Genomic DNA, 20,578 nt, shown 5'->3' on the forward strand with positions numbered 1-20,578 from the left:
GAACAGTGGAACACACCAATGACCACACTTGAAAACTTTGCCTTGTTTTCTATTTACAAGCGTTTACTGTATCAAAGGTTGAATGGATAGAAATACAGTGTAGGGATGGATAAAGAAAAAAAAAAGATTAAAAAACAACAACAGAGAACAAAACACTCAGAAATTGAGTAAATTATTAATTTTCAATCAACATACATAAAAAATCATGAATTCTTATGCAGGATGTATTACTCTACGTCTTCACTCAAAAGGATATACAAAATCAGGGGATGTTATGATTTTGCGTAAAATTGATTTGATTTTTTTTCCCCCTATGACTCTAAATTAGATCGTGTTGCACAAGCTAATATTTGGCAAGGCATGCTACAAAAAAAGTCTAGGCAAAATGGGTAATATACACATATTTCAATTATGTCTGTGCACCAGAATTTTTGAACTACTGAACTAGAAAAGCAAAAATGACGATGCAAATCTGATAGTGAGTCTTGCATAAACATATTTATTTCTAAATGTACAGGTTTATAACTAAAACACTGCATTACTTTTGAATAAAGTCTAGTTTAAAACGCAAGAGGAAAGTGTTATTAGTACACTGGGAGTATGGTATCGCATACAAAAAAGAGAGAATATTTATGAGGCAACATAAACAAAATACACCTAGAAGATAGTGATTACTTGTCTCTACTGTGAGGAATAAATTATCATCAAGAGCCTTGTGGTCCATATATGATGTGAATTTAAGCTTAAATCAATGTTTCTTAAGTCCTTCAAGACCATTAAATTGCTGTCGTGTAGGATACTAGGTGGGAAGTGGCACTCTGTTGTTACTGAAATGTATCTTTCTATAGTTTGAAGTACAGATTATTTGGAATCAGTGCTTAAAAACTCGCGTAAAAGAACTCTGTCTGTGTTTGATGTGCCAAGACAAAAAAAAAAAAGAAAGAAGAAGAACGTCTTGACAATGTTCTTCCCTTATTGAGACATATATGTTGCATAAGCAGGTAATTATTAAAACTCATTTCCATGGACAGGGACATCATGCAATAGATGTGGTTGTCTCTCTAACTTGATGCCTTTGTTATTGCCATGGTCAGTTTCTTGTTATGAAATTCCTGCCTATAATTAGAAAGCCTCAGTGACTTAAAACATATATCGTCGCTGGGGTGACAAGACCTTGTATCTGCAATTTTGGTGAAAATGACTTTTTTGCATTAATGGTTGGATAATCACGTAAGTGATGTCCTGTCCAAATCTTAGATGTCTTACCCCAAAAATGAAGCCACCACGGCATGTCAAAGGAATGTCTATCCCATTGGATACAGTGCTTTGGCTGCCATGTTTTTTTGCTCTCCTGAACATTTGACATTTTGTAGATACGAGGTCTTGTCGCCCCAGCGACGATATACTGCATGCAAATACCTCTTGCGTTAATGTTTATTCATCTGTTGCTATGTGCAAAAGGGGAGATTTCGAGTAAGCTTTGACTCAAGTCAGACTTTCTACAATGAACATCTCGTTGCCATCAAGTGCAAGGAATTATGATTATGCCAGTACTCCCACTCAAACGAGGAAGGGTGATGATTTCATGCCCTGATGGTGTATAACTTTAATTGCCTGCTAGGAGACAGCTTCTGTTCCTCTAGCAGAGCAGACGTTTCTCTTCATCTCCGAGGATGATCCTGTCGTAGAAGAGAATTTGAGAAAAAGAAAATACAGTGCATTAATGTTCTTGACAAAGTGACACTTTGTGTGGGGTTTTTTCTCCATGTACTACAATGCACATTATATCATTTATAGATGTCTTTTTGTTTCTGTTTTTTTCCTCCTGTGTTTTCAACAAGTATTTTTGGGACTTGTAGAATGAAGATGTAACCTTTTAAAAAGTTTACTTCATTCCATAATAAAGGAAGAATGTGGCTAAAGTCAATCTTCATTAAGCTGCCTTTGTATTGTTGATTCCAATCTTTCATCTCTAGGCAGGGAGGCTGTGGTGTCACACACTTTGTGTCCACAAAAGGACAGAATCAAATGCAGTACAGACAGGAAAGTTCCACAGATTTAAAGCCATTTAGCTTTATAAGGAAGGATTTGTTTGCAATGCATTTGAAATCTGGAGATTCCCATTACAAATCAGCCTCATTTGACAATAGTACATGTCCATGACTATTCTTTATGCACTTTGTGTGTTGAAAATACAACAGAGTCAGGGGCAGATCCAGGAATTCCATTAAGGAGGGGGGGGGGGCGCAAACAATATTTTTGGTGCTACTTCCGGGTTTCATCTCATTCATTTCTTTTTATTTCTTTTGTTTTAACAACAAATAAAGAGGGGATGTGTGCCCCCCTCTGGATCTGCCACTGAGAATAAACTTGAATGATACATACTATTTAAAAAGTGATGAAGGTTTTCGTGAATGTGCAGTTGGATATCTTTGTGGGGGAAAAAGCTGCAGGAATATTAGTTTCCAGTAGTTTCATTACTCCACATCACGTCCCACAGCACAACATCGAGTTCTCTGTTTATTGTGTTATGTTAGTTTTTCTTTGTTTTTTATGAAGTATACACTCAGTTGCCAAATGCAGTGTGTACATGAACTGTTCTGTATACCATACACAGAGTGAGAAATGGTACATAAGCACTGTGATACAAATATAGTCGTATTTTGAAGGAAAAGTATGCAAGTGCAGATTGGCATATACAATGCATCTATCCATAAGTAACAAGATATGATCATGTATGCTTTGATGTAAGAGTTAAAGATGTACTTCCTCTGAAAAGATTAATAAACACTGTATTTTAAGTAAATTCTTGCCGCTGTGTCTGAATTATTCATGGACCCTAAACATATGCAGTGCCATTCATGTGTTTATGCACTCATTTCATATTTATGCAAATCATATTTGTATTGTTACCATGTAAAACAAAGGGGTAAATGTGTACTTCCATATTTTTAGAAATAAGTTTGAGTGCACAGATGTATAGAGAGACATATACACATGTATATATATATATATATATATATATATATATATATATATATATATATATGTAAAGTATATATTTGCAGATGTTTTAACAGATGCGATATCAACAAGGATGTAACTGGTAAGCGATAAGATGGAAAACTTAAAAATGAAATATTGACAAGGCTATGAATCTGATATTTATATATATATGTATGTATATGTATATATATATATATATATATATATATATATATATATATATATATACATATATATCTTTTTCTTTTCTTCTTAATACAAGTGTAAGAACAACCACGGCAGTGGATCTTAACAAGCCTTTTTTTCTTTTCTTTTTTTAGCGTTTTGTGGAAACACTTTAGTGTATCAAAGAGACTGATGAATGGCAGCTGTACCTGATGAGAAAGATTTCTTCTGATGTCACTCCTAAGTGCAGATTATGGCAAATTTGTATACGATCTTACTTTCCACCAACCCTGTCCACCATTGATCCGTCAAGCAGCATAAGCTTACAATCCAGATTTCACTATCACTAAGATTGCGCCATCTTCTTAAACTTTTGCAGAAGAAATGCACAGTACAGGTTAGTGTTTCATTGGCAGGTGAGCTAGACACCACAAATTTCACAATCACTTAAATCGCGCCATCTCCTCAAACTTTTGCGGAAGAAACCCAAGTCCCGTGTGTAAGCAGGTGTGTTAATGACGCCCTCAACGCCAGTAAGTTATCTTAAGGAGTAGACAGAAGTTCTTATAACTACTGTACAGTATATCCCCCCAAAAAAATACAATCGGATTTCCGCATTGGTAACTTTCATTATGATTAAACTGTCTTTATGCTATTTCAGAGTCTAAAAAATAACATCTTACCTATATTTTGCAGAAAACCCCATTTAATTTGGTTAAGTGGTCACAGAGAAATGTGGATCGTTGTAAAGCATGTCATGGGTCTGTTTTTCTTCCAAGTTTAGCACTTGAATGCTCTTGGAAGTACGGTACATGTTAATGTGTGAACATTACTGGACAGAACTTGGAAGGAAGGGATTTCTGACATGCTGTACAAAGATCCTCATTTCTCTTTGACCACTGAAGCAAATCGGATAGTGTTGTTGTTGTTGTTGTTTCTTTTCTCTTTTTTTTTTTTTTGGGGGGGGGTGTTTTTTGTTTGTTTGTTTGTAAGATGTGGGTAATATGTTATAGTTTCATACCCTGAAATTGTATTTTGATTGATTCACTATTTTTAATGCTATCGTTGCGGAGGGTCCCATTGTATTTTTTTTTAATCTGACATACGGTAGAGTGAACCACGCTAGGTACTCGCAAGTATTATGTGATGCGAGCTTTGGTCCTGCTCACTTTATCTCGGTTGAGATCAGTGGTCTATTAATACAGTACCTGAAGAACAGCGCAGCAATTCCCGCTCCAGCCAGGGGCCCGGCCCAGTAGACGTAGTGATCGGCCCACTGCTCAGACACAATGGCTGCGCCGAAACTCACAGCGGGATTGAAACCGGCTCCAGCGGTGTAGAATCTTTGAAGTACGAGAAAGCGGTGTGAGACAGTATTGAGACACTTTTTCCAGAAACAAAACGCTTACTGTGGATCTCTGATAAATGTGTAGAATATCCCAAAGCAACCAACAAACTTCATTTCTCGTCTGCTTTGTAAAGCAAAAAAGTAGATTTTTTTCAGGATTGCAAACTGAAAGACGCCTCCTATTTATTATTATTACAAACACAGAGAGTAAGAATCTCATAGTACACTGTAACTGGCTTATCCCTTCTTTCTGCATAGATTCCAAAATGAACACAGGTGATAATTTCCCCAACATCTGATATATATTTAAGCGAAATCTGATGTGTTCGATCATACAAATATATTAAGTTACAGTAATATTCTCGTAGCGTTCTTTCTTGCCCAAGGAATGATAGAAAAAAAAAGGGAACACTTCTTTGTTTCTTATATACCTGCATTTAAATCACGCAATACAAAATCTGTGTTTCCACCTTCTTCTTAATAGCTGCTAATATATTCAGAAGTCCATGTCATAACCTCAAAAGTATCAGTACGCTATGCCGCTAGAAAATTGATAATCCGTTGCTGGTAATTCCTGGTTATAGACACTCGCGGAACACAAATCTTGCTTGATGCTTGTGTGACTATGTATGCCCTACTTACCAGATGCTTGCAAATACAGTATGTACCAAAAAAAATTACAACGGGGCCCTCCGCAATGATATCTTTAAAAATAGTGAATCAATCTAAATACAAATTCAGAGTATGAAACTATAACTCATTGCCCATATCTTACAGAAAACCCCATTAGATTTGCTTCCGTGGTCAAAGAGAAATGAGGAATTTTGTAGAAGATATCGGGGATCTCTTCCGTCCAAATTCTGTCTATTATTCACACACAAGAGCATTGAATTGCTAAAATTGGAAGAATCAGACTCATGACATGCTTTACAACAATCCACATTTCTCTGTGACTGCTTAACCAAATTGAATGGGATTTTCTGCAAAATAGAGTTAAAATGTTATATTTTAAGACCCTGAAGTAGCATTTAAAAGAGTTAATCATATTGGGTGTTATCAATGCGAAAATCTGATTGTAATTTTTTTTGGGGGACAAACTGCACTGGTCGCCCCAAAAATTACAATTAGATTTTCGCATTGATAACACCCAATATAATCGACCTGTCTAGGTGCTACTTCAGGGTCTTAAAATATAACATCTTAGCTCTATTTTGCAGAAAACCCCATTCAAATTGGTTAAGCGGTCACAGAGAAATGTGGATTGTTGTAAAGCATGTCATGAGTCTGATTCTTCCAATTTTAGCAATTCAATACTCTTGTGTGTGAATACTAGACAGAATTTGGACGGAAGAGATTCCCGATATCCTCTACAAAATTCCTCATTTCTCTTTGACCACTGAAGCAAATCGAATGGGGTTTTCCGTAAGATGTGGGCAATGAGTTATAGTTTCATACCCTGAATTCGTATTTAGATTGATTCGCTATTTTTAAAGATATCATTGCGGAGGGCCCCGTTGTAATCTTTTTGGGGGGACATACGGGAGAGTACCTTAAAGCTATATCATTTCGGACCCTTAATATTGTTTCCTATTCTTTTATAGCATATTCTTTAATAGCATGGGGCCGACTTCCGCTAAAACTCACGAAGCCAGAGTGACGCAGGTAATGGCCAGCCCGTATACTAGCGGCTCCTTCCTCTTGCCCGAGCGGCGCTCGTCGATGTTGGCCTGGAGGTAAGCGGCGAAAACCATGAAGGACATGATGACCTCGGTGATGATGCCGAGGAAAGGCTCGGTGTCCCAGTTGTTGACCATCATCCACTCGTTGAAACCGTCGATGCGGTGGTTGCCGCGGAACACGGAAGCTCCGCCCTTGATCTCAGAGTACGTTGGCTCATACAAACATGCCTATAACGTAATAAAAAAATGAAAAGAACAAAACACATCATACATGTATTTAGACATTGGTATTTGCTATCGAGGAGAACGACTACGATTTCATTATTCCTTTCTCGTGTTCATGTCTCATGTTGTTATTGTTAATTTCATCATTATTATCATTATCGTCAGTAGGGGTGGGTATCATCATCATTACCAATGACCTGTGTTAATGTTAACGCCGGCCCCTCAATACCATGCATCACAGTTATTACGACAGCAGACAGGCAACCATGCGCAGGTCAGATACTTTATTTTGCTGATTTTTGTTTAAATATTTTTCCCCATGTTTTCATGCATTGATTGCGTAGTGTATCTGAATATTTTGAGATGATTGTAAATACGTGTTCTAATGTCATTTCATCTAAACATTATAGGCATATTTATTGTAATGAGGTTCATTTGAAAGAGCAGGCCCCTCATGTTCTCAAGTGTGATGCCCGGCTTTTAACATGCCGTCAGATCATTTGAAGCAGTGTGCGATTTAACTTTTGTAGAGATGAGTGTATGATAAACAACATAGATATGGCACATCCTACCCTGAGTGGTGACTACATCTACGGCACATTGAATTTGCACTCATATATGGCGTCACTCCTGTGCAACATGCCCTAGATGGTGTCACTGGTGGTATCACGTATTCCCTCAATGGCGTACTAGCATGTTTTTCGTTATAGGACAAAATACGATTCCCTAAAATAATGACGTTTTGAATATAAGTTCTTCTTATACTATCTGAAAATGACAACTAAACAACACTTTCCTGAAAAACAATAAGGAATTATTGCAACTGATTGACAAATTGCCCCACATCGATGTAAATAAGCACTGAATTGATCAGCATGCTTTATTATGTAGTAAAACACTGATCAATTCAGTGCTTATTTACGTCGATGTCGGGCAGTTTGTCAATCAGTTGCAATGAAAACATCTCGACGGAACAATTTCATGAATTTAAATAATAAGGAATTATAAGGAGAGCGACCCCCGTGTGTACATACCCGAACAAAAGCAGCGCCGATTATGGCGCCAATGATCTGAAGAGGGATGTAGCAGAGTAGGTTGACGATGTGCAGACCTCCTGATATAAAGGTCGCCAGAGTGGTGGCGGGGTTGAAGTGACCTCCGCTGTCAGGGGGAGATATTCAATTCAATTCAATTCAATTCAAGTCAATTCAATTCATTTCAATTCAATTCAATTCAATTCAATTCAATTTCTAATATTGATGTCATAACAGCACTGCAATAGATGCATAAAATAGTTGGCAGAGGAAATTAAACGGAAAGCAAAAGTTTGACCAAAGTGACCTCACTTTAAAAAACGATCATATATACAGATAAATGTGAAAAAGAAACAAACTATACAAATTAACGTGAGTGAAATACAGAAGGTAGAAACTAACAAAAAAAGAAACCAAACAAACATAATAGACTATATATAATACATGAAAATTGGCCTATTGACAGGTACATGTACTAAAGAAATTCACACATTAAAAGAAAAAAAAAAGCGTTTCAGTATTCACATTTTTCTTAACAATGTCAAGCCTTTAACATTTTGGCATCTTTATACACGATGTAATTTTGTTAACCGTAGGTTTCATTTTTCGAAATAGTGTCTTGTGTGGTTTATCAGAAAGCAAAATTTATCAAAAACATTTGGCAGACTATAGAATACGACTTTTTGTCATAAATGTGTTAGTAATACGAGGGAGATGCAGATATATTCCTTTGATGAAGAACGTTTTCATGATCTTCAAGAAAATCTGTCCTTTGTCAATGTTCAAGGCCAGAATAATTGTTAGAATAAAAGACTTCTACATGTAAATCAATAACTAAAGATATCATATTGATCAAGCTTTCTACAGTAGTCACTACAAAGCGCTCTTGTTCTTACAAGTGCCGAAAATTGAAAACAAGCTCATAACCTTTGCACGAAATGACTAATGAATTGTTTTTGAAACCAGTCATTGTTTCATGCTCGATTCATGATTATACACAACAGTTAGACTATGCCAGGTTTCATGGCTTTTTATCATCAAAGCTTAATTTTGTTGTCTTGCATCATTCCTATCTGATTTTACCGACAAAACATGAGGAACAATCAGCTGTTGCATGCAAGTTACTCTGTATCAGCCAATATGCAATGCCTTGATATTGATTGCAAAAATTTAAGCTTACATCAAAATGTCCTTAAGCATATATATATATATATATATATATATATATATATATATATATATATATATATTTGTGAGGAAATTGCTTCCAAAAGGCGCTGAATCCATCATTTTCAATGGATTTAGCGCCTTTTGGTTGAAAGCTCTTCATATGATTTATATAGCCAATTTTAATCATTACGGCGCTGTAACAAAACAGAATGTAATGAAGCCAACTGAAAAACAAATTTAAGTAAAATCGATCTTTATTTTGTTTGTCTGTTTGCGTCATCTTTTTCTGTTCTGTTAAAGCGTCGTATCTTCATGTTTAAAAAGGATGAATTCGTATAATATATGGAATCTTGGTTATAAAATGTGATTTCCTAGATCCAGTTGGTGGTGCAAATGATACAGTTGGTAAACATTTTAAGATTTATGTAGTATATGTGTATTAACCGTGGGATGTAACATCTCGTTATTTACAAAATTAACTTTCAAGAATACACTTCAAGTAACGGTATACAGAGTGAAGACGTCTTTTCCGTCCTAAAAATGCCAACAAGGATTCCGGGTTTTCGTGACTTCATCCCCGTGATGAATGCACAGTCAATAACTGTTGAAAATGATTATCTTAATTGTTGGATATAATGATTTAATGAATATCGGCGCCTGCTTTAGAGGCGATAAGGAAAATAGTTGACATAATTATCAGACAGAATAGCACTTGCCATAAAGAAATGATGCATGCGTCGATGTTCGATCAGGGTTTCATTTCAAAAAGTTCATATTCATATCAAATGCGTGTAAATTAACTCACCTGATGTTGACGAAAGCAACACACAAGCAACCGACTCCCAGACCAGAGGCAATGGCGTAAAGTAGTGTATTCTGGGTCGTCACCGCCATGCACACTGCAAAAGTGTAGAAGAACGTTCCCGCGAACTCGGCAAAAGCTGGTTGCACGATACTCTCCCATAGATTCTCATCCTCCTCCTCAACCCGGGTATCTCTCGGTTGTAGCGAGTCCTTGGGCGGCTTTTTCACGCTTCCGGACATTTTGGTAGAATTATTCAAAACCCGAAAATTAGATGATTTCAGTCTATACGCAGATTGAGATGTTGGACAAAATCAGTGGCCCGCAGACAAAATGGAGGCCACTAAAAGTTTATTATTTTTTCTCGCGGTTCAAAGATCACAAACCAGCGCCTTTCATGTCGTATGGAACATAGTACACACGTAACTTCAGACAAAATATGCAGCAGAATATAATTTATAATTACTGATTAACGAATTCTAAAACTCTTCGACAGGCGTTTTATAACAGCAAATGCGGCGCAAGCGTTAGACGTGAAATCACCGTAACTGGAAAAACAACCGCAAGTGGAGTCTAGTTCTGACGGTGACATTTATGCGCGTCGGCTTGTCGTAGTTAAAGTTTAACCATAGAGTAAATATTACCGTATAACCCAGAACAAGTCTCGCGCTAGGTTTACATAGGCAAATGTGATGACTGTTTCCAAAAGAATTCCGTATACTCGGAAGGGATATGTTTCATATTCACCTGTCCTTCTGTCTTCTTTTTCTTTGTAAGTTTATCATACTCTGCTGCTTATGCGTCGTACACTCTCCATTCAAAGTCCCCAATTGGGTCTTTTATATTTTCACTTTCTTCTCTTTGACATTATTTTGTCCTTACACCAAGATCTCTTTTCTTTCCTTTTTAAGACAACAATGTTCTTAAAGTAAAATCTGGTGTCGTGACACTCCTGTGAGTCAAAGATTAGCCGATACTTCCGAGATTTACTCTGTCAGGTATTATGACAACAACAACAACAACAACAACAAAACTATGACGAAAAAACTGTTGCCCAAATGAAATGATTCTGAATGCAAGAGATTGTCTTTACGTTCTTGTCTCTCCTTTGCGTGTGTGTGTGTGTGTGTGTGTGTGTGTGTGTGTGTGTGTGTGTGTGTGTGAAATGTTGTTATATGTGTGTTGTATGTTTTTTGTGATTTACCCATGTATCAATTTATTTCTCTTTGCAATTTTGAATTTCGTACAGCGTTAACGCCATCCTCAAGATCCCTCCTTTTGCTCACCATTGTTTTCCGCTTGTTTGCTTTCTGTTAGTAGTTGATCGCAGACATCGAATTCAGGGACACATAAACACATATACAACTGGCTGGCTGGGAGGGGAAGATGGGTGGGGGCGAATGCATTTGTAGCTTTGTAGTTGTTTGTTTGTTTGTGTTTGTTCGTTTTTGTTTTGAGGGAGGGAGGGAGGATGGTGTGTTGATTAATTCTGCTTCCAATATCCATATATATATATATATATATATATATATATATATATATATATTTTTTGTTTTGTTTTTTTTTTTTTTTATAATGGTATTATTATCCGCGTGTTGGAATAAGAGCATGAAGACGATGAAGACAAACAAGTTGACATAATGCATTAGATTCCAACTTCATTTATTTGTACCCTGATGAGGAAGATCCGTGCAAGGATCGAAAATTTGGTTTACAAATAAATGAAGTTGGAATCTAATGCATTATGTCAACTTGTTTGTCTTCATCGTCTATATATTCTTCTTCTTATCCTTTTTTTCTTGGGGGGGGGGGTAAGTTGTACGTAACAGTAACGCAGTAATGACTGTGATAGTAACAGCAACATGCATGACAGTACTGATTGATGATTTGACCGCCATTATTAAGTCCTGACATGATTTTTCGAAACGGGATTACTTCATAAGGATGCACCGATAGGTTGTGTATTTCCGTCTACACGGCACTGCGTCCAAGGACAGTGACTGCGTCTGACTGCGTCTTTTAAATGGCGCCACCAGGTGATGATGACGTGAACAGCCATCGTCCGCCAGGCAGAACGTAATTTGTTGGAAGATTTATCTCCCAATCGTCTAGGGATCTATTAAGATATATACAACAAAAAGTGTATTACGCACACACACACATACACACACACACTTATTAGAACAAGTGCATAATTTCGTGCTGCATCTTCAGCATCTTGCAAACGAGAGTTGCTGCATTGTAGATACTGTAATGGAAATATATTACAGAGGCCGTACTAAATGTATATGTGTGTGTATATATATATATATATATATACACACTTTTGTACATATATGTACATCTGGCGTATCATAAACGGGATCTAATGGTCTTCATAGTGACATGCAAAAATCAATTAAAGACACTTTCATATTTCCATGAATTTTCAACCACTTTAAAAGTCCCCGATTATTAGAACAATTGCAGAATGCTGCATCTTCAGCATCTTGCAAACAAGAGTTGCCGCATTGTAGGTATTGTAATGGAAATATATTACAGAGGCCGTATAAATGAATATAAACATATATATATATATATATATATATATATATATATATATATATATATATATATATATATATATATATATGTTGATATATATATAGACATCCAGCGTATTGTAAAGGGGATCTAATGGTCTTCATAGTGACATGCATAAATTATTCAGAGACATTTTCATATTTCCATGAATCTTCAATTCTACATTACAAGGCAATCAACCATTTTAGAGTTAAATTCCCCATTGGAAGTCAATATAATGTACACCCTTGTATGTATCATGCACCCCCCCCCCCAAAAAAAAAAGAGAGAAAAGGATAAACACATAAATGTACAAAACTGCACACCTACAAATACAAACAAACACACACACAAACATTCTGAGAGCACTTCATTAATGCTTCTTCAACCAATTCTCTCTCTAAAAAAATACATAGACAAATAATTCAAGTAAAATAAATCTCAAGTAAAACAAAGTGTGTGTTGAAATATGTTATGTATTAAAATGGTTCCTCATACTTAATCATCGCATAGATTCATACTTTATGGCCATCAATAGAAGATATTCACAAAAATACATTATTACTATTTTACATACAAAGGTCTATGTACATAATGCATACTATACATAACAAGTGATACAGTAAGACAAAAGATATAGAAGAGAAAAACAAAACCCAGACAAATAAAACAAACTACCTATCTTAGGAAAACAAAGAACAAATTAGGTATAGTTTAAACCAAAACTACTTTCAAAACACACAAGAACAGGAAAAAAATTCTTTACAAAATACATATAATAAATAAATTGGGTATATCAGAGTTTTTAATATAAACCTATAGATTAGAATGGATGTAAAGACAATCCTAAATGAAATCTATAAAACTGCTGCTATGAGCCGAGTCGTAACCAATCATCTTCCCTGCAGAGTCAGTGCATAGATACCAGGGACATTGCAAGATTCAAACTTCCTTTGTATACAAAATATATCGATGTGCTAGCTGGCCATTGTGGCTCTCTAAACGTTTGATCCTTTACACAAAGAAATGGCTGGGCTTAATTTTTCCCTCCTACAGAGCTTATCTACCGTCACACACATCACACCGCATCTTATCGTATCAAACATGTTTTCTGTATATCTTGTGTCCCCCATTCTTGTATAAAAGCATTTGACTCACATAATTTTCTTGTAAAATTCTATGAAGTATGTGCCATTCTTGTTGCATTTCTAGTATAAACCGCTCATATTGTTTGTCCTCTAATGATACAATCTATATCTCACAAGTCCTTCTAATGATGGTACAAACAGGTCCAATAATCAGACGGGTGGTAACAACAGTATTTTCTCTTTCCCATTCACAGCAGATATAAGAGATTTCTCCATGGCAACGCAGAGTACTTGACGAAGACAACTGACCATATTATAAAACGTGCTGTGATTGTGCATTTGAGATTGGTGGTGATTAACCTCTCAGTATCCTTCAAAGGTCATATATTAGTACTCTTTTTGACTATCACTTCAAGAATTGGAGTATACGATTTTGTTCAATGCCTTGATGAACAAACCAAAACAAAGATTGAAGACACAATATAATGTCCACAAATACACATGGACAAACACACCCGGTGTACTTCAATGGCACCTCGGTCACTTTGATGTAAATTCATTATGATAATATGTTATGAGAAATCACACAAGTTATGTTAAGTACACACATGCCTGCATTGAGTTCTAATACGGTTTTCCATCCAATTCAGGCAGAGCTTAAATTTGACATGGCAACTTAAAAAATATTGAAAATGTTGCTCTGTTCATAACATGTAGTTCTGATTACATTTGCGTTTTTATTATCACTGCACAGGAAAAACCTGGCAATAGTGTGTTGCAAGCTCATTTGTTGAAAGGTGACCATGATCATATCCTAGATTAATTATCAACATTGTGCCATATACAGTGCACTCCCGTTATAACGAACACGGTTATAACGAAATTCCGGTTATAACGAAGTAAAAATTTGGGCTGCAATGTCATCCACTCTATGTATTTCTATTGTTTATTTGTTCGGTTATAATGAAATTCCGATATAATGAAAGAAAACTGCCGGTCCCAAGGACTTCATTATAACGGGAGTCCACTGTATATGAAAGATGGTACAAAAATGTTCTTACTCCCACCAGAGCGGTTGACATGTCAGTCATTTTGTCACAAGTGCCCAATGTCACCACTGAACATTTTGGTGAATAAGACAGCATTACTGGACTGATGTGGGGGGGGGGGGGGGAACGTTTCAGTGCCGAGTACCTGTTGACATGTAACTTAAAAAATCCTGATTCACCAAGGAGAGGACGTAGAGTGTGACCGTTTGATGACCCCTTGATAGGAAATGGACTAATCCCTCTCACTACCATGAAACAACTGCTTTTGCCATTTGTGCAGACAGGTCTAAAACATGCAATGCTGTCGATGACTGACAGCACCTCATCACCCATTCGGTCAAAATGGTTTCAAATCATGCCAATTTTTTGTTCTCTCTGACCAGAACACATAGAGAGGAGCAACAGTATTGAATACGGAGGATCTAATGATTATGACAGAGTAGGATTTGTATGTGTGTTTGTGCATCCATCTGTTGTCTATCTATGTTCTTCACAAATGAGATTGGTAATGTCACTCCTGCTTTGGGGGCATCCCAAGCATCTACCCACGACATCATGAGACTTAAGAAAGGTTTCATGGAAAGAATGAAGGAATGGACTTGTTATATGTTTAATCCTTTCAGTGCCAGGGACTTTGGAAAGTGTGGACACTGCTGTGGGTTTATTGGTGCTGATTGACCCTCACAGCACACAATGGGTTAAAAGCCAGGGAATGAAGCTATGGAATCAACAAAACCAACACAGGAAGGAGTGAAAGGTAAAGAGCTGTTGCTTGCACCTTATTTTTTTTTTGTTTTTTTTGTTTTGGTTGTTTTTGTTTTCAGGCTTGAGTTGTACTTCACCAAACCCACGACTCATGACAAGTGGCCAGCAGACAGATGTACCCATCAATCACGGGAGGGAGTAAACTGTGGGGAAGGGGTTGAGAGAAATGTGGGAGGGGTAGAGTGAGGGAGTCAATATCCTAGCTGGTGTCTCAAAGTTGGGTCAGATTTAGATCACTGGATTTGACTATAACTGATGGTAAGTATGACATGAATAATGGAACACCAATCAACACTGGATAGAGAAAAAGAACCCTGTGAGATTGATAGTAAAAAATGTACAGTTACCCTGTGAAAACAACAACAAAAAAACATCCACCCAAAGTTTTAAGAGTTAAATGGTTGAATAATGATGACTGTGATGTCACAAGGTTGTATATTATGATGGGTCAAGGGTATTCTGCCATTTTGACACTCAGTGTACAAAGGTACACATTACAAATATTTTACACTATTACACAATACCATGTGTATGTCATAAAAAATGATACTTTGCTTTTCAATTTCGAGGTGTTGACCAAGGTCACCACACAAGTGTCCAATGGGTTAATGAGATCACAGAGACTTAAAGATGTCTTCCTGTCTGTCATTCCTACGGCATTCCAATGTGACTCTTTTGGTACATTTCAATTTAGAGGTAATTGACTGTCTCCTCTGCCATGGTTTCCTTCACACCCACTGCCCTTCGCCCTTTACGCGGTGACACTCTCATGTCTTATGTTCTGAATGTACAGTGTTTGGTCACAAATAAATAAGTTCTGTAAAACTAGTTTTACAGGCAAAATATATAGTTTTGACAACAAAACACAGATGCTGAGAAAAGTGACATTACTTTGTTCTGGAGGAGCAAAATTGGTAGCTCTAGACTTTGAAGACTGGTAAACTCTAGAATGTAACATTCAAGTTTTGTCACAGACTCCAGGTTATCAAACAACATCACATACAGATATGGAGTGAACAGTACAGTGATTCTTCATGTTTACCAAAAGTTGAGTGTAACCTGTTAAGAATTGGTCCAACATTGAGCTCCTTGATTAAACTATACATGTTCAACTTGTCAATGATGTCTGTAACTTTGAAATGATCATATAGGAATGCAACATTTTCAATTGATTGTGGATAGTGTTTGCTTGTATGTTTCTTTTTTTTTCTTTTCTTTTTTCCCCTGGTGGTCTACTAGAACTAAAATAGAGAAAATAAATATTATTGGATTCCCCCCCCCCCCCCCCAAAAAAAAGGTGTGTAATGGTATATGATAGAATCCAAGAGGTACATACCCATGGGAATGTATTGACATGACAGACATAGAGCAATGTATTTGACCACACAGCCATACTGTTAAAACAGGCTTACAAATACAGGTAAACAAATATTGCATTTCTACTAGGAATAGCACAGAATTCTAAAGGAGATATTAGTTCACTATCTACATTCACACATTGCCTCATAATTTCAGTTCAAAGCATTTGATTAAATGCCGACAACATTCCTACGACAAGGAACCACATTTGTGCATCTTGTGTGACAAGTGTAAGCGTGCTAACAATAAACATTCAAAAACAAGCCATTACTCTAGGAGTGGTAGGCTCAAAGGAGTGTGAAAACCTCTTCATTAACTTGTATCAAGGAAGTACAATTGCGCTGTGCTTTAGTAAATATTCACATGAGTCATACGTCATTGCCTATGGACAAAGATTAAGCTTTTAGCTTTGGGCCTAGACTCTTTGGTCAATGTTGTAAGTATGGATTTGTTCAAAGTTAAGTCTACAAGACAGCAATTTGTCGCAAGGTTTTATTTTCTTCCACTTAAAATCTCTTTTAGCCCTGTCACAGTGCAGATCAGCAACAATGACCAGCACGAGGACGGACCAGTAGAAAAAAACAAAACAAAACAACAACAACAAACGTCCTTGGTCTAAACTGGGCAACAATATCTGGATCACAAATCTGTCCCAATAAGAAGATAATCCAAGGCTTAAGCCCATTTTCTGGAAGTGCAGCATAAAAACCTTTATCCCACGTAGCATTTTTGTCCGGAGCTACAATGTCCTTGATCTACAAGACTTAGTAAGACAGAAACTTAGTCACAGTTTGTGTACTTAGTTTGTTCAAAATGTTTGTGCAAAATGTCTACTAATAGTATCACATTGATATGCCCTTTGTGTTGGTAGCACTATAACAACATAATTCAGGATGATAAATGAACACAACCTCAAATGTATCATGCACTTTCTACAATCAGTGACAAACCAGCAAGAGTATTCAACAGCATAAATATACTGGACAGCCAGAGTTGTCAAAGTATTCTCTGATAACTATCATCTTAATTAATTCAATACACAAGGAACTGTCCTCCTTTAAACCACATGAACATTGTGTTCTTTGAACCATGCATGACAATGACGATACACACAAGCCTCTATATAAAATCAAATCGAATCAAATTCCATCAATCACATTCATTTTCGGCAAAGTCTTTGACTCATAACAGCTGATTGGGTAATCTGTCGAGACTACAGACTCAACTTCTATTCACATTTCCGTCAATGGCGACAAGAGTGACTAATATTTTGTCTTGTATTAAGCCGAGTAAGCCAGGCTGTATGTCATGGCCGAGACACGATCTGAGCTGAAATGAGTTCATTGCCGTTTGATCAGTTCTGAATATCTTATCTCTTAAGACTCTCCCTGCATTCATCTTTGGCTGAGTAAAGGGGTTCTGTGAGGGGTTGCCATACATTCTACAGTTGTGCTCATATATGTCTCTTTGTATATCCTAACAGAGTTATAGAGACATACTTGTTTAAACGGAGGTAAATACACACTAATTTTACTTAATGCAGGGACAAGACATCAAAATTTTCATTCTCAATTCAATGCTTTTCAGTGGTGATGTTTCCATGGCAAAATATACCAGAAATATAGTTCATGGTTGTTGTTTTTTTTTTTGTACCCAATGTATTACAGAGGACCTGTGTCTATGTATGCTATTCTCCAATCTCAGATCATTTCTAAATCACTCAGTTGAGATAATAAAAACTGAACACCAATATGTGTGATTGAGTCCCCTACATCCCCTATCCCCTGCCATATCTCCTTCTTACCACGCACCCTAGCCATGACTGCTATAGCCATCAAAATCCCCACCCCTAACATCCAACCTATGCTGCACTCCTACACTCTCCCAACCCCCTCTCTCCCAACCCAGACAAAGACACAGACACACACAGAAAATATCTATTCGTCCATCTCAACTCCATCCCTTGTCATCGTCCCTCCCCCCACCCCCACCAAGAAAGAGGACAATATAAGAGAGAAAAAAAAAAGGAGGGGATAAGGGAAGGTGGTCATGAGGGCATCACTGGCCCACTTCTCCCTGGTAGAGCCAGTCCTTGATCTTCCGCAGCTCATGAGCCTGACTAGTCTGCTCCTCTCTGAGACGCATCCGCTCCACCTGGAGCTGGTCTATCTTGGACTGCATGTCCTCCTTTTGCTTCCGTTCCTGCAAAAAGAAGAAAAAAAAACCCAAAAAGAAGGGAGAGATAAGAACCAGGTCAGATGTAAGATATGCTTAGATTTGTTTGTTTCGTTGAGAGAAGGAAAGGGGGGAGGAGAGAAAGATAGATGAAAAAATCTACAGACTTAAGACAGATCAAAACCATTTTGTTTTTTTCATATGGCAAACAAACTTTGAGATTGCCAAATGGGAAGAAGTCTGAAGGGGGGTGGGGGGGGTGGGATGGGTGGGCAATGGTCACAAGTCATACCGCAGTCGTTATTATCTGGGAAAATTACTACACGTTGATCACTTAACTTTTCAAATCACGTTGACTGAAACCTGGCCCTTATCTTAATGAAAGTGGAAGGGGAGAGTCGGTCAGAAAGGTGCAAGTGGGAAGTCCGCATGTCGCGAAAAATCACGCCACCCTTGTGTGATAACCCTGAAGTCGAAAACCCATATCCTGGCCCAGCTTCCTCCCAGCTTATAACTCTAACACTTCTGGGAATGATCACTTGCCTCCGGAATATGGTAGACCTTAGATCGGCTAAAAATAGCAGCAACGCTTATGGGGCCTGCTGTGTATTCTCTAAAAGTGTTTATTCTACATAAGCAAGTCATATGTCTACATCGCAGCAGTGCTTGCATTTTCTTTTCTAAGTACATACCGGTATGAAATTTATGTCGTGAGAATTACAAAGCTCATGAAATTAAAATCTTCTGAAATCACTTTATTTGATGGCCACAAAAAATAGCCACCTCTCTATCAAAGACAAAGAAAACCTTCATATTTTGGTGAAAAACAAAACACACAGAATCAATCCTGTGAGTAAAAAGTGAGCAAAATTACATTTTATGTCTTATCTATGAAAGTACTTAGAATTACCTCACACATAAATACAAATGTATACAGCAATGTCATCTTTATACGTTGGCAGATGATTGATTTGAGACTCATGCCTTTTCCTTTGAAGGTGTCATTTCATGTTTTCATTTTTTGAATGAATCCAGCAAGATAATGGCCAAAGAGTCATGGCATATAATCAATACGCCATGATTCAATGGTGAAATATACAGTTTCTTCATTTTATCATACACTTGAAAGATTGCAACCAGCACAACACAGAGAAAAAGAAAAAGACAAGAAGAACAAAAAACACGGAAGAGAAAAAAAAATGCAAAAACAGCTACTGGAAGCTTTAATACACAGAGCAGTTTTGAAATATCCCCTTCATACAATATCTTGAACTTGTGACACTCTCTATCCAACGACCTTGGTGGCCTGTCTTCTAGGCATTCAGGAATCATGACTCACTGTCAACACTGTGTCCCCCCTCCTATCCAACCTATCCCCCTCACCCTCCCCCCTTCCCGTTCCCAACATACCGGCGACTAAACATCACCTGTCAATCCCTCTGTTACCCGGCAACACCGAGTTTCTTTTCTCCTAGCCGAGAGCCTTCACGAACATTTTCAAGCGCGAGTGGTTTTTCTGGTGATGCATGTGCACAATTTGCAGAAGACAGCAGACAATGGCCCATGCGCATACTGTAAAAGTGGAAATTTTCGCGGTGTTCAAATTTTCGCGCATTTCGCGCAACCAGAAACTAGTGCGAAAATAAAAGCACGCGAATATTTTTGCTTGCCATATGTGCCTGTGCGTGATGTCTTGATTCCGCGGAAATAAAAACACGCGAAACTCTTCCGACCCGGCCAAGCGCGAAAAATTAGTCACGCGAAAATATCCACTTTTACAGTAGTCCGAACAAATGTTCGTGATTCCTAGGAAAATTTACAGTTTTCTCATGCAGTGCTCGTTATCTAAATCTCAATTCATATTCCCCTATTTCTATCCATTTCACAATAAAGTTATTGGCCAGATTAGACATGACAGCATAACATCTACATCACCTATGTACTGATTCTATCCCTGCATGTTGTATAGACATTTAATCCATGCATGAATGTGGATCTACATTTGCAATCATTATTATCACTATTATTATTATTTTTTATTTTTTTTTGGAGGGGGGGGGGGGTGGTGTAAGTGAACAAAACTGATTTGTTGTTTTATCATCTATCTTCCCTGTTTTGAGTCTGGAGAAAACCAAACTCGCAAGTGGAAAG

At 37.3% G+C, this 20,578-nt stretch overlaps 2 protein-coding genes across 2 annotated transcripts in view; both read right to left on the reverse strand.

Annotated features, from left to right (window-relative positions):
* Positions 1 to 68: 68 nt before the first annotated feature.
* LOC139737195 (aquaporin-8-like) lies at positions 69 to 9,813 on the reverse strand. Its single transcript, XM_071647872.1, has 5 exons — positions 9,433 to 9,813; positions 7,458 to 7,584; positions 6,164 to 6,426; positions 4,380 to 4,514; positions 69 to 1,679 (listed from the first exon to the last, which is right to left on the reverse strand). Exons 1-5 carry the CDS (start codon positions 9,669 to 9,671, stop codon positions 1,640 to 1,642), a joined length of 804 nt encoding a protein of 267 aa, XP_071503973.1. The 5' UTR covers positions 9,672 to 9,813; the 3' UTR covers positions 69 to 1,639.
* A 7,356-nt stretch (positions 9,814 to 17,169) lies between these two features.
* Positions 17,170 to 20,578, reverse strand: part of LOC139737196 (uncharacterized) — an 83,269-nt gene continuing 79,860 nt past the window's right edge. The window contains exon 27 of the mRNA XM_071647873.1: positions 17,170 to 18,454. Within this exon, the coding sequence (XP_071503974.1) occupies positions 18,311 to 18,454 (144 nt within the window). The 3' untranslated portion in view covers positions 17,170 to 18,310. The remainder of the gene's footprint in view (positions 18,455 to 20,578) is intronic.

The sequence above is a fragment of the Diadema antillarum genome, unplaced genomic scaffold (assembly GCF_040938485.1).
Source record: "Diadema antillarum isolate AM-2024a unplaced genomic scaffold, OU_Dant_1.0 seq00000685_RagTag, whole genome shotgun sequence".
NCBI classification, from domain to species: domain Eukaryota; kingdom Metazoa; phylum Echinodermata; class Echinoidea; order Diadematoida; family Diadematidae; genus Diadema; species Diadema antillarum.

Bases quoted from the DNA above. Each gene is read 5' to 3' on its own strand.
- LOC139737195 (XM_071647872.1), bottom strand. From the start codon at position 9,671: ATGTCCGGAAGCGTGAAAAAGCCGCCCAAGGACTCGCTACAACCGAGA. The intron at 6,427-7,457 runs GTATGTACACAC...ATTACGTTATAG, and splicing joins TCGGCGCTGCTTTTGTTCGG to GCATGTTTGTATGAGCCAAC. The intron at 4,515-6,163 runs GTGAGTTTTAGC...CGTACTTCAAAG, and splicing joins ACCTGCGTCACTCTGGCTTC to ATTCTACACCGCTGGAGCCG.